General features: G+C 40.9%; 1 protein-coding gene across 1 annotated transcript in view; it reads left to right on the plus strand.

The window, feature by feature from the left end:
- STOX1 (storkhead box 1) overlaps positions 1-15,275 on the plus strand; it is a 32,388-nt gene that overhangs the window by 9,186 nt on the left and 7,927 nt on the right. Inside the window, exon 2 of the mRNA XM_066622273.1 lies at positions 13,987-14,139. Within this exon, the coding sequence (XP_066478370.1) occupies positions 13,987-14,139 (153 nt within the window). The remainder of the gene's footprint in view (positions 1-13,986; positions 14,140-15,275) is intronic.

Raw genomic sequence — 15,275 nt, forward strand, 5'->3', positions numbered from 1 at the left:
CTCCAAAATCAATGGCCTCTTTCAGTTACTGACACAGTAATTTGAAAGCTGTTAGCCCCACTGTGTTTCCTGAAAAGTCTTATGCTTCATTTTCCTATCTTAATCCAGCCTACTTTACTCAGGACTGTTTCATATGATCACTGAATGCATGACTGTTCTCTTCCCCTGACAACAGTGGTGACAAACTGGTTTACTCAGGTCTTCACCACAGGATCCAATTGTATGTTGAAAATGTTGTGGCCAAAATGGGCTTGGATTTGTGGTAGAATCCTTACAATATCAATTTGCCATAGAAGTCCAATTTGAGTCCTTGCAACATATCTAGCAAAATCCTCTGCAGTTTAATAAATAACCCTCTTTTCAGAACAACCTTTGTGACACCATACACTGCCATTTTGGCTCTAAAAATAACATTATTGCAAGTTCTTCTTTCCTCCACTCCCAGGCAGGGTTGCTGCAAGAGGGAGAGGCACTGTGCCCTGCCAGTGTCTGGACCATAAGAACAGCCCTGCTGGATCAGGCCATAGGCCCATCTAGTCCAGCTTCCTGTATCTCACAGAAGCCCACCAAATGCCCCAGGGAGCCCACAAGACAGCAAGAGACCTGCGTCCTGGTGCCCTCCCTTGCATCTGGCATTCTGACATAACCCATTTCTAAAATCAGGAGGTTGCACATACACATCATGACTTGTAACCCATAATGGATTTTTCCTTCAGAAACTTGTCCAATCCCCTTTTAAAGTCATCCAGGCCAGATGCCATCACCACATCCTGTGGCAAGGAGTTTCACGTCTGTGATGCAGTACCGGCCGCAAAGGAAAGGCCAGCCTTGCTTTGTGCAAGGCCTTTTATAGGCCTTGAGCTATTGCAAGACCTTCATTCATCCATATAAGTTCATCTTTAATATATTCATTTATGTAAACTTATGCAAATTTATTCGAATTTTAAATGTAAATTAATTTTTTTCCTCCGCCCCGACACAGTGTCAGAGAGATGATGTGGCCCTCCTGCCAAAAACTTTGGACACCCCTGTTCTAGACTGAAGAAACCCAAACGCTGTAGCCTTTTCTCATAAGGAAGGTGCCCCAGCCCAGTAATCATCTTAGTCGCTCTCTTTTGCACCTTTTCCATTTCCTCTATGTCCTTCTTGAGATGTGGTGGCCAAAACTGGACACAATACTCCAGGTGCGGCCTTACCATTGATTTGTACAATGGCATTATAATATTAACCATTTTGTTCTATCACCCTTTTAGGCCCTGAGATAAAGAAAGATAAGAAAAGAGGGTTGATGTCCAAGCAACTAGGACCCCAACCAGGCCTCAGAGTTCAGTAGTGGGGAGGAAATTACTTCACCCTCCTTCCTCCTCCATCCATCTCCTGGGCTTGGCTCCACTGGGCCTGACCTCAGCCCCCCCCCCAGTCATTCCCAGGGATAGAGTCAGATACTGGGCAGCCCTCAGGTAGCCTCATCCGTGGCATCCATCAGGTAGGCTCAGTGGAGCCAAGCCCAGGTCAGCCAAGCCCAGGTCATTCCCAGGGATAGAGTCAGCTACTGAGCAGCCCTCAGGTAACCTCATCCGTCCTGAGTGCCTCCCCTTCCTGGGCTGTCTCTTCCCCCGCTCCCATCCCCACCCTCTGATTTACTAGACCCTGCACTGCAGTTTAAGGGGCAGGGCTGTCCCAGGGTGGAGAGGCCTTCATCCTGCAAGGAACAGCCAAAGAGGAAGTTTCAACCTCCTCCTTTTGGTACACGAAAGTGGCACTTAGGGCTCTCTCCCTCTGCTGTGTTGTCTACCACCAACATGCTATCTTCTGGTGGCATGGCTCCTTCCTGAGACTTGGCCTGTCCTTGCAAGGATTTGCAGGAGGTTGAGGATTGTCCCTGACCTTGTGCCTTGTTGACTTGAGGGACAGGAGGTTGACCAGTGAATCTATGCATTGGAAATGATTGCTGCTTCTCCGCTTGGGTCGCAATGGGGCTCCTGGAGTCCCTGAAACGCTAACAACTGTTATATAATAGAGCCTTCACCATTTCTGTTTTTGAAGGGCACAATTAGTAGTAAACAATTATGAACTAGCATTCTTCAGATCATTGCTACCTGTGGAGAGCAAATATGTGACAGCTTCTTCCAGAACACATCTCTTAACTTGCCCCTTCTGATTATGCATGCACTAGCCCCATTGCCTCACACTGTTTGTCACCTGGACATGAGACATTCAAGCAGAAATATCACAGCAGCACTTAAAAATGTAGAATGCAGAATTTGAGGGAGGGAGAAAGTTTGGGATGGAAAGGTAGAGCTGTCCACCCTAATTCCTTGCTTATTGACCTTTTAAAGGACCCTTACACTTTCACCTGGCATAGACTTTTTGAAGTAAAACTTCAAAATATGGGCCTTTCCTTGGAATCCCTTGCAGACACTGACCTTAATCGAGCATATTTAATCTTAAAGACAAGATTATGGGAGGATGAAACTCAGTTACTTATTCGTAATCTTAACCCCACCTGTTCCCCAGTTATTTTGGTCTGTCTCCTTCTTTTGGTCATGGTTTCAACTATTTATTATTATTATTATTATTATTATTATTATTATTATTATTAACAGTATTTATATACCGCTTTTCAACTAAAAGTTCACAAAGCGGTTTACAGGGAAAAATCAAATAACTAAATGGCTCCCTGTCCCAAAAGGGCTCACAATCTAAAAAGATGCCAAGGAATACCAGCAGGCAGTCACTAGAACAGACAGTGCTGGGGTGAGGTGGGCCAGTTACTCTCCCCCTGCTAAAAAAAAGGAGCACCCACTTGAAAAAGTGCCTCTTACCCAATTAGCAGGGTAAGTTAGTGAATCATGGCAAGAGGTGAGCTTTTATGCTTGCAAGATTTAATATTTTTCCTTCTTCAGTCCTCTCTGGAAGATTTCAAAATATCCCACATGAACGCAGAACCTGCGAATTTTGCTACCTGGAACCCAATACAGTTGCCCATATTTTGTGTTATTGCTCAGCTCATAGTTACCATTGTGAACGCCTATTAGAGCCAATTTTATCTAGCTTTATTGGTCCCTCTGAAGGATGTGTGGGCTTCCTCCTTGAGGATAGCTCCGAAGTAATTACCACCTTGGTAGCAGATTTCTTGGTGACTGTCATAAAAAAAAGTAGTCGCTTGTGAATTATTACCCGGGATGTGATAACAAAGGCAAGTTCCACAATGAAGTTAAAATGTTTAATTTTTATCCTGTGTATTTAATCGTTTTTAAATGCCAGTAAAGGTTTATGAAATGATATGAAATGAATGAAAGGTAGAGTTGGGTGTCATCAGCATATAGGTGGTATGGAAAACCCTGGGATTTGATGAGATCATCCAGGGACAGTGTGTAGAGAAAGAATGGCAGGGAACCAAGAACAGAGCCTGAGGAACTCCAACAGAAGGAAAGCAGAGGAAGAGCTTCCCACCTTGAAACATTGGAGCAGTTCGACAGAATGGAAGAGAATAAACCGACGGCAGAACAAATATGTATTGAAATGTGTTGTGTGGTGGTTTCTTTATCTGATACCAAATGCAGATATGAATCGCTGCTTCAAAAGGCAGTACAAAAGGCCTCAGAATGGTAAAGCTTTGGCCCATTGTCCAGTTACGGTGTATGATAGCTGGACCTCTAAACCTAAGCTCTTTGTGTACTCCATACATGTAACTAAATTTCCTGGAGAGGGGTGAACCCTTGACTTTTTATCAATGGCTAGTGAAGACCCATGACATTTGACATGTAGGAGGGACTGGAGTGGGCGGGTTCTAGCCCTTTCCCTTATGCCTTTCTACTCCCTTTTAACTTTTGTCTCCCCTTGGAAATAGTGCCCTTTTCCCAAGCAGTTTTGAAGCTTTGTCTTTCTTCTTACATACTCAACTATTGGTTTTTTCTTTCATCTCCCATGTGTGTTCCCCCCCTCCCCCGGGGCTCCTACCATTGAGAATCTGATCTGCTGAACCCTGTGTTGCTTCATCCTGGGTTCAGTTGCTTGCTTATTTTAAGAGGTGTGCTGAAAAGTTGGAAGCATGTGATGGCATTGTGGATAGTGACATATTGTATATTAGATGGTGCTGTTAAAATATGTGTATTGATGGAATGCCATTTAGGGCGCAGCCCTAACCCCTTATGTCAGTGCTTTCCAGCACTAACATAAGGGCAACGCAGCTCTGGGATAAAGGAACAAACATTCCCTTACTTTGAGGAGGCCTCTGTGAGTGACACCCAACTGCAGGATGCAGCACACGTCCCATTGGCACCGCTATGCCAGAGCTGAAAAGCACTGACATAAGGGGTTAGGATTGCGCCCTTATACGAATAGAATCTCTTTTGGGATTGGCAGGGAAGTGGAAGCAGTGAAGTGTGTTTCTAGTCAGAATTGCCATGGAAATTGCTCTTGTACTGGATAAATTTTATTATAGCAATTGTTTTTAGGAAATCTTTACATGGTCACACACCTCATACCTATTTATTTGTCTTTCTGTTTTAGAAGCTGAGAAACTTTTCACCTGGTTAAGAATTAATCGGTTTTTCATTGTCAGTGGCTTTGAACTTGCACTTCTGCCTACATCTGATAAGAATTAAAAGTTAGGAAGTGAACTAGCGCTAACCAACAACCTTGTAATTAGGGCTTGTTTAAAATATAGCCCCACTTCCCCCACCACAATTTCTGGTTATTGAGGAAGAGCCTATGGGATCTGTGTTCTTAAATTGGATGAGGGAGGAATAATCACCAGGACCCAAATTAACAAGTGGAGTCTCCAGCCTGTTAGCCCCTCATTTCCTGGAAGAACGCAGGGTTGATGATGGGAGTTGGAAACTAGTCGGCAGCTTAACAGAATATGAGAATGGGATGAGAAGGAAATCAGAAAGGAGAAAGCAAGGGAATCAGTACTGTACAACTTTACATTTGTATGTGAATCCTTAAGCAAAGTGGAGGATGGAGTCCTACAAATCATTTGCTCACAAGTGAATGAAGAAATGAATCCCTTGACCTGTAACAGCAGTTATTCTGACCCAGCCTGGGATGTGACTGCAGGCTTCAGCCTGTCTTACTGCTGGCACCGACATCACTGCTTGTTAAACAATGTATAACGACAAGAGCTGCAGCCCTGGGATGCTTCAGTTTCCTAACAATCATTCTCTAAGTCCCCCACAATTTTTCCCCCCCTCCAGAATCTTCTTGGGGGGCTTTCCAATGGCAGCTTTACAGAACCAAAAAGAGTTGCTGTGTCTACTAGAGACTGCACTCACTCCTTAGGGCTACAAAAATCCTTGATTATTGATGGTATTTGTGGTATGCTGTTTACCTAATGATAATGAAGACTGTTCTCCAAATGCAGTACAGTGAAATCAGAAAAGAATGCTATGTTTGGCATGGCGGTCAGTGTGCTAAGATTAGGACCAGGGAGATCCATATTTAAGTCCCCACTCAGTCATGAAGCTTACAGGGTGACTTTAGGCCTCTGTATTATGTCCTCAGCCCCTCATAGAAAAGGCAGGTTAAAAATGTAATTTATAAAGTAAGTATTTGCTTCAAAGCCTTTTTGCCAGAAAATAATTGCAGTGCTGTTGTTTTCACAATTGTCTTTTAATTTCTATTTGAACCAAAATTTGCCATTAGTCACTTTTTAATTATTATATTTTCTGCAGACTTTTTAAAAAATGCATGGAACAAAACGATGTGTTTTGCCTTGCTCTCTTCTACCCTGGGTGGGAAAGGGACTACTGGTAAGGAAGGAGGTAGGGAAATAAAAGAAAAGTTTTGTTATTTTGAATGTTTTAGGAGCCTGCGTAGTTGTGAGCATCATGTTAAGATGTAAAAGAAATTTGTGCTTTGTAAGCTGCACACCTGACCTTTGCTTAAACACCAAGACTTATTGTGCTGGCCACTTTTTCTGTAGTGTTATCCCCTCAACCAACACCACATACGTCTAATGCGGAAGACGACTCAGCAGGGGGTTGTGTGTTTATAAGCTGCTTGGATTCCTTTCGTGACTGTCTGTCTTTCAACTCTGTCCATGTTTTGATCGTATCTGGCAACTGAGCACATGTTTGAAAACTCAAGACCCAGTAATATTGGACTTGAGAAATACTGGCTTCTACCATGCATAATTAACTGTATGCGTTCACACTGTTCAACGTAATGTTGAAAATGCTTTGATGGTCTGAAACAAACAGAATATTTGTGTTGGATTAAATATTTGTTAAAGTAGCCTTACAAATACATTTGCAAATGCTGGCTGCCTCATTTAGTTCAGTTCAGTGACCAGTCAGATGCCCATGGAAAACTTGCAGACAGGATAGGATAGCCATGTACTTCCCTTGTTTCTGTATGCCATCTGGTAGGCATGTACTCAGGGCCAGCTCATCCATGAGGCCAACTGAAGCGGTTACCTTCACAAGCAGGTTGGTGGGGGCTGCCCATTACTGTCGATGTACTTGTTTCCACTGCCTCTCCTTCTCCATCCACCCCCTGGACTGGAGAAAGAAGAGGGGGACAGAGAGGATCAGCAAAGAAATTTGCCAATTTCCAAGCAAAACTGCAATCTGTAGTTGCTGATATTCAAAAATATACCGTATCATTAACCAATTTTGCCCAGCCCATGGGTGTAAACATTTTATCCCTGTTGCATATATGCAACATTGGTCAGAAATGGCTTAATCTGAAAATAATTCCTTTTAAAGGTCAGTTAAATCTCAACCAATTCTTCATCTTGAGGAATATTCGTATACAAGGCTAGTGTCCATAGCAACTAATAACACGCCTTCAGTATCTACACAATCTTACTAGCATAGTTAAGTCAGTGGTGTCTTTCAAACAAGTCAATAAATTAAATCAATAGTGACAGTCACCGTCACCGGCAGAAAGAACTACTACTTTAGTGAAATACTGTATTTCTTGTTTTCCTGGCTGCTGTACCTAATTGGAGTGATGTTTGGAAGTGCCCTATAAAAACTACAGTGAAACCAACTCCAAATGCATCAATATTTCTGATCAATCTCCAGTTGTTAATATGATTCTCTATAAATGCTGACCACTAATCTGGACCATTGGGATTGAAACTTCCTTATTTTTGTAATGATTGCTCCGGGATTGTTGAAAAACCCAGGAAATATGTCCATACCCATATCCTTTGAAGATGAATGAACCTGACAGCTTGTTGCTGATAGTTCACTTCCACGTTACTAGCCTCTCTTGGCATGGTTTCAAAGATTTTTTGAAAGTAGTCTGGATCTAAATAAACCTGGAACATTGGCAAAGTCATTGTAAGGAGGTTATTTGAAGCTTGTGTATATTGACTAAAACAAAAAGAAAAGATTTTAGCCACAGGGAAGAGTGAGGGGATGAAAACAGTTTCAGACTTAAGTAGAGCCTGCACTCTAAGTTAGATGGGGGATGGTTGGAAATTAACTTTGAAGTAGAATTGGAATTAGCCATTATTTGACTCTTCAAATCCCTGAGTTAATCCTATACTGATGTTAATAGGGGAAATGATTGATTTGCTCCATTTGACAGGTAAGGCAAGGGAGAACTATCACCTAATAAATATCGGATTACCACCAGACACATATGTTAATGTTTTCACAGCATCCTCCTGCTCTCTTCCTTTTTTAAATTTTTAACTTTTTACTTCAGTGATATTTGTAGTAGGATTAATGTTACAAATATACATCTCTGTCTAAGACAGAGACACAACTAAGTACAAGTACAAAAACAAGAGAATGAACCAGGCTCTGAAAATAGAGACATAAAAATGCTGGACATAAATTTTAAACCATATCCTGTTGGCCTTATGTGTATGAAAAACACAGAGGGGAAAAAATAACCAACGAATGTTACATTCACAATTACAATTCACAAAGATTCATACGTTCACAATTAATCAATGGCAGTCTCTGGTCTCTTGTACTTTCATTTGTCAGAGTCTACCTCTGTTGAGGAAGGAAACCATTTCTCTAAGAAGTCATCTTTCTATCTAGGGTTAGATATTTCTTTTATTTGGGTTGGTGTCTTAGGTATGGTAAGTGTATCCCAAACTTTTCTCTCTTCCTTATAAACTGCAGTTGGATTAATAAAGTGTTTTTAAAACCTCTTCAGCATCTCGAGATTTTGAGGACTCTTTAAAATGGGAAGAACATATTATTTCCATATTATTCTTATCTTCCAGAGATAAGAATATGTTGAGACAGTGTCCAGTAGAGCTTCGAATCGAAACCTATTTACAACACAGTGGAAATACAGAGTAATGAATCTGACCATATGCAGGTACCATTCACCACTGATTCATCACACCCAGGCGTCACATGTCAGAAACTGTGAAGAATGCTTTCCAGGTTTGGAGAGGAGAAGGTGTTGTGTGACATCCAGGCAGACTTGAGACCTCACATTTTCATTTTTAGGAATTCACTGCAAATAGTCCCTCAAACAGATCTCAAGAAAACGAAGCAATACAAAACATGCCTCAGAGTCGCTTGCTTGCCACCACTGAAAACCACAGTTGGATTTATTGTCCATATTTGAGGTATGGGATTTGCCAGATATTATTTTCCCACCACCAAAAGTGAAACATAGTGTAAGCTATTTCCCTTACTTCCAGGAGATTCTGGTAAACAACAAAGTCTCGTGAACTGGAACACAAGAGCAGTCTCAATTAAGAATGTCAACTCAATATCTTTCATTGAGATGGGAGCCAGGGTCTGGTTGATCAGCTATGCAACACAAGGAAGGAGACTCAAAAACATATTCAAAAACTCTGGCAGGCTGAGACAATCTCTGATATATTTTTTCCAGTTTTAAAGGGTTTGAAAATTTTTTGACAATACTGTTAGACTGGTGACCACTTTGGAACTGATGTTTTCTGTGATCCCAAGTTGCTGGAATCAGTTGTTGGCTGAGCCATGAAGACCTGTTTATTTTGATAGGCTTTTAATAGGTAAACTGTTTTTTTTCTAATTGCTGCAAAATTGTTTTCATCTTTTGTTTTCATGGTTCATTGTATTGATTTTGTTTATTTTTACTTTAGTTCAATTCCTTGCCTTGAGAATTATTACTATTGAACAATGGGTTAAAAAAATCTAAATAAAGAATATGCCAATCAAACTAAGGTGGGGTGGGAATCATGTGAGTACCCACTCTTGCTTTGGAATGGGGCCAGCAATTTTGTGGTTTACCTTGTTTAAAACTCAAGAAGCTGCATTGGTCCATCTGGATCTATATTCTCTGACTGGAAGCAGCTTTCCAAGATAGGCAAAGGTCTTCCCAGCCTTGCTACCTTCAGGTCCTTTATGCTACAGGTGTCAGTGATGGGACTTCCTCGTGCAAAATATATCTGATTTACTGGAGAATTATGGCTCATCCCCTTTGTAAGAGTTCCTACTTCCTCTCTTTATGCTTCTGTGCTTCACTCTGTCCTATGTGAGATACATGGTGTTCCCATCTATTACTTCTGGATATCATACATGGTATGCTACACTGTATTAGAACATGTACAGTTGGCCCACGTTACTGATTGCAGTTGACTTGCATGATTTGAAGTATACATGCTCCCCTCCTCAAGAAGAGAAAAACAACAGGTTAAATAGAGCAGGCGATTCTTACATTACTTACAGTTCTTACAGTACTCTGTTTATGCTCTGAAGTGAGCCTGAAATATGCATGTCTACTCAGAAATAAGTCCTGTGTTCTATGGGGCATTCTCTGGAAGGTGTGGATTGGATTGCAGCCTCAGTCCTTAAAGAGACAGCACATATTTGTTGGCTTTAAGGAAGTTTCAACTATACTGTACATGTGATTTTGGCTTTACGCAGCAACCCCAAAAGGTAACCATCACATAAGATGTGGACTGACTATATAGCCTTTACATTTGTGGGCTTCAGCACAGGCTTCAGTCAGCATTTGTTTAATTGCAGATGAAAATTATTGTAACAGGACAACTAGCAATTCTGGGGAGGATGTAGGTTAGGAAAACAATCCACTACCCACCACTACAGTGATCAGATTTGGAGTTCCGAATGGCTGCTGTAAAGTAAACATGGAAATGTTAGGAAATTCAATCATAGATCCTCTGCACTTTGACCCTAAGTATAATCAGTCACATGGCCTACCAGATATATTCAGTTCTAATCGTGTAAAAGTAAAATTAAGTTCTAGTGTGCAACAGATCAGTTGTCCATGACAGAATTGCAGTGACTTGCACCACAAACAAATCTGAATGTCAAAGGAACAGACAGAAATGTGTTACCTGCCTAGTAAGGGCACCATTAATCCAGCAAAGCTCAAGTTACTGGGACAGAACAAAACATCCTTTTATGCTGGTGAAGTGTATCTGAAGAGTTTTTGTTCCCTGTGTTTTGTTATCTGACTCTTGTATTGCAGATGACTTTCCCACATTGTGTTTCAATATGTACTCTGAAAATGTGTTCTCAGGTTTCACATGCGTAAACAATTAGCTGTGTTTGAGTAGACTGGTAAAATCATTTGAGGGTCAATAATACATGCATTTTGGCAGGCTGCTAGGCTAGAGTTTGGTCAACATCTTCTAAGTTCCTTTTCAGTATGGAAGTTGTGCTGCATTTAAGCAATTAATAGTGCCTGCATTTGCTTTATGTGATGGGTGACAAGTTTCTTCTCTCTGGGCCAAAACAAATATTCTTGGTAAGCCTTGAATATACTTTATGAGAAATGTCTTTTCTGCCACACCAAATAATACGTGCTGTATTGCAATGCAGTTGGCAACCAAACAATAGTTCTTGATGCATGAATTTTGGATGCTAGGTTGTCAAGCTAATAGAACTGTTTAGGGGCAGGTAAGCCAGTGGGAAGGTAGGAGGGGGTGGGGAGGGCAGAAAGGGGGGCAAAAGTTGCTTGAAGGGGGTGGCTCCAGCTGCGATGTTGTGCACCAAATCCTATCCCCTTCAGCAGCAGCCTCCCTGCCCCCTTTCTCTCTTTGGACTTGCACCAGCAAATTTGCTTGCATAGATCCTAGGAGACCCATTGTGGAACAGGTTTATGGAGGGGTAAGAGGATTTTTCTCTCCTTTCCCTTCTGAAGCCTCCTAATCTGCTCCCCCGCTGGATACAATGCGTGCCTTTTGTGGTGTCCATGGGGGGGAGGAGGATAGGTTTTGCTGTGTATTATTTAATTTTAATGTTTAAAAAAATAGAGAATAATCCTGCCATTTCAAGGTAGTCTCTGCTGTTTATTAAACTGAAATTATAACTACTTGAAAAGTGTATTTACAAGATAGTTGGCAACCTTCAGTCTCGAAAGACTATGGTATCGCGCTCTGAAAGGTGGTTCTGGAACAGCGTCTAGTGTGGCTGAAAAGGCCGATTCAGGAGTGACAATCCCTTCCACACTGGGAGCAAGTGCAGTCTGTCCCTGGCCTGTCTCCCTGGCTATGGGCCTTCCTTCTTTGCCTCTTAGCCTCAGCCTGTTGGCATGTTTGGGATGTATTTAGTCCATTGCACAGGTTGATGTTAGACTACCTTTTGCTTGGTGACTTCTTTTATTTTCCTGGAAAGTAAACTTTGTAATACCGGCAAAGACAAAAGAGAAAAGCCCCTTTGTGAGAGATTGTAAAAAACCAGCTGTTCTCCTTAACGATAACTAGCCAAAATGATGTGCTGTTCAAAGTGGTTTTTTCTCAAATTCTCCTATTCCCCACAAAGCAAACTGACACTGATTTATACACCTGCTGGTTGTAGCTTAGCAACATCATTGTGGAAATAGTTCTCAAGAACTTCTCTCAACACATTCTGTTAAACATAACCATTGCAAGTTATAAAACCGAGGTCAAGCACTGTTTAACAGCTTCTTCAAAAGATGCCTTAAGAGAACTCATCTTGGATAGATTGTGTTTTCCCTCTAACAGGAGAAAATACAAAAATAACTTTTATGGCACAAACACTAAGTACAGGTACACTTTAGTGATTTCAATAGGACTTACTTCTGGGTAAGTGTGTATAGGATTGCAGCCTTATTCAAGTGACATTAGTGGCCTACACTTAAATTAAACCTGAATTATATTTCCTTACTTTGAATTGCACTGCTGTTTCAGTTCTGGAGTACAGTACTGTAATAACCTGTAATTTAAAATATCAGGCTATACCAGTGATTTTGAACCAATGCAGGTGTGCTGAGGGAGTTTAGGGAAGGTTCATATATTACAGAAAAATTTTTCAAAATTTACGGTGGTTTTGTATGAATGGAAGGCAAAACTGAATGGTCAGAAGTGACATCATCAAGCAGGAAAATTTAACACCCTCATACAACAAAATCAGATCAATTAAGTTTACAATAAGTATATGTTTACAATATACACTTAACAGTTTACCATAAGTGTAAGTTTAAAAATTTGTTTAAAATAAAGAACTCTCCCAAGCAGTTACTAATCTTTTTTTTTTCTTTAATTCCCCAAACATCCCAAAAACTGCAATCCTATCCATACTTACCTGGGAGTAAGCCCCATTGTCTATCATTATTAAAAGCATATACATAGTAGCAGGTTAAAAGTACAGATCTGTAACATTTCCCCTAATGTAGTCATATACCATGGTAGCATCAAGTCTAATATATTAAAAACAAAATACACATTGAAATGAATGTGGGCCCACCTGAAATTGTCTTGCAACCCACCTAGGGGGTCCTGACCCACAGTTTGAGAAACACCGGTGTAAAGGCTAAGCAGCTGAGGGCCCAATCCTATCCAACTTTCCAGCACCGGTGCAGCTACTATGCAGCTCCGAGGTGAGGTAAGGGAACAAATGTTCTCATACCTTGAGGAGGCCTCCCCACCACAGGTTGCAGTGCACACCCCATTAGCATAGCTGCACCGGCACTGGAAAATTGGATAGGATTTGGCCCCGAGCTGGGAATCAGGAGTTTCTTGGTTCATATCTCACTTCTGCCACTCTCTCTTAACCCCAGTTGAACATGGAGATAATATCACCTACCTTATAAAATGTCATCATTCTACAGTGCTATTCTGATAGCACCTTTGAGCCTGAACATAGGTGTTTTGGTGCAAAACAATGTTTCACAGATATGCAAAATGATCAAGGATTAATGAAACATTTGCAAAAATAACACTGGTAGTAGCGGGTGTGCTTAAAGGAAACAAAATGAAGCACCTGCCATCTGCTCTATCTGGATCTCTTGGAAATGATGCAATCCAAAATAGTTGTGTGCAAGTGGGGAGGGCCATGAAAATATTTTCACAGTTGAAGGAGGATCAATCTGGTTTTGGAGGAAGCATCCCCTCCATAGTCCTTTAAACAGCAAGAGGCAACTCACCTTTCAGTTTAAAGGGTTCTTCTTTTGCAAGGGGGGGGGAATTGTGCTCAAAGGAGATGTACCTGATAGCTCATATCTCAGCCCAGTTCTAACATCACCCCTTTAGGGAAACAGGAGGCTCCCTTTCAGCCTAGAGGCCAGTTGAGGATCTGAGCCACTCCTACAGATATTTTCTGCTAGTATGAAGGCAATTCATATTGCCTTGCAATTTCAGAGGCAGGCAGTCATTCCAAACACCTACGGGTTTTTTGTTTTGTTTTGGTTTGGCAAATGTAGAGGGTTTTACTCCCCCTTCTGGGCTTCCACTGTGTCTGCATATGTCACATCCAATTTATTAATGTACAGAGTGATTGTAATGTCTTGTCCTCCCCCCCAAATGTAAACACCTTCAATACCCCTCTTTTTCAGAGTTATTCCATAGCTTTTTAAATATAACATTTTGTTTGTGTTTTGTAGATACAATTTTTCTGTGTGTGCTTTTTGAACTGGCTGCTGTGCTGGCTTTTATTAGTTTTGGAATAATTATCTACCTTAAGCTAACTCATCCTAAGCTAACTTTAAAGAGGCTTTAAATATTTTGAAAGGGCAACTGGAAAAAAAGACAGAATATTAATGGTAAAGAAAGCTCACTTCTTTTCTCTCTTTCCCCAATGTTTCTTTTAGGTGATGTATCGCCAGTTCACATAAATCCCATTTCGCAGTCCCAGTTTGTACCTCTGGGAGAAGTCTTGTGTTGTGCTATATCTGATATGAATGAGGCTCATATTACTGTTACACAGGAAACCTTACTGGATCATTTGGGGAAACATTATCCAGGTAACCTGTTAAATCACAGCTTGTTGACACAATGTAAATTTTCAACTCAAAGAGTTTGCATCTGGCAGTGTTGAAAGAATGCATGCTATCTGGGAACTGGAAAGCAATTTGAACAATCTTTGTCAATTGACATGAAAAAATGCAGAATCTAAAGCTACAATCCTATACATACTTATTGGGGAATATGCCCCATTGAATATAAAGTCTCTGAATATGCATGTAGAGGATTGTGTCTTAATAATAATAATAATTTATAATATTGTTATTAACAACAACAACAACAACAACAACAGGTATTTATATACCGCCTTTCTTGGTCTTTATTCAAGACTTTATTCAAGGCGGTTTACATAGGCAGGCTTTATTTAAATCCCTTATTAAATAGGGATTTTTACAATTTGAAAGAAGGTTCTTTCTTTCAAGAACCACTACATTCAGGTGTTTCATTCTGATCTGGCTTCACATTCTGGCCTCCATCCTCCCACGCTCAGAGCAGATGGAATAGCTCGGCTTCAGCTTGTCAGCTGCTTCAAGGTTGCACGGTGCCGGTGGCCTCGAACTGGCGACCTTGTGAATGTTATCTTCAGGCAGACGGAGGCTCTACCCTCTAGACCAGACCTCCTGCCCAGTCTTAAGTGTTCCAACTTTCTCTGTCTTCCAAGTAGGGTCTACTAGCGTAATCAAAAAAAATCAAAATCATGAGCAACATCACTCTGAGCATAAGAACTTAGTTGAGCATAACAGTAATAATATGGAAACATGAGGGAGGGAGTAAAGAAGGGCATATATGAAAATTGCACAGTATAATTCACCTCTTTACAATTACATTAGTCATAATGATTTTCATATTTAGGTACACACATAAAAGACATCTTAGGCATACATCTCATAATGTAAAGTTGTCAAGTCGAGAGTACATTAGAAATGAAAAAAATTAGGCAGCAGGATCAACAGCTTCCAGATCTATCAAGATCTAGCCATCCAATTTCCTATATTTTTTTCATACTCTACCAGGACCAAGAAACTAATCCCAGAAGAAGGGTATGCAAAGTAGGAGTGAAGTTAGGCAGATATGAGAAGGGTTGATTCTCAATTGCTGGGAATTGCTGCCTCTCAACTGCAGGGCAGGTTTTCAC

The sequence above is a fragment of the Tiliqua scincoides genome, chromosome 3 (assembly GCF_035046505.1).
Source record: "Tiliqua scincoides isolate rTilSci1 chromosome 3, rTilSci1.hap2, whole genome shotgun sequence".
Classification (NCBI taxonomy): Eukaryota; Metazoa; Chordata; class Lepidosauria; order Squamata; family Scincidae; genus Tiliqua; species Tiliqua scincoides.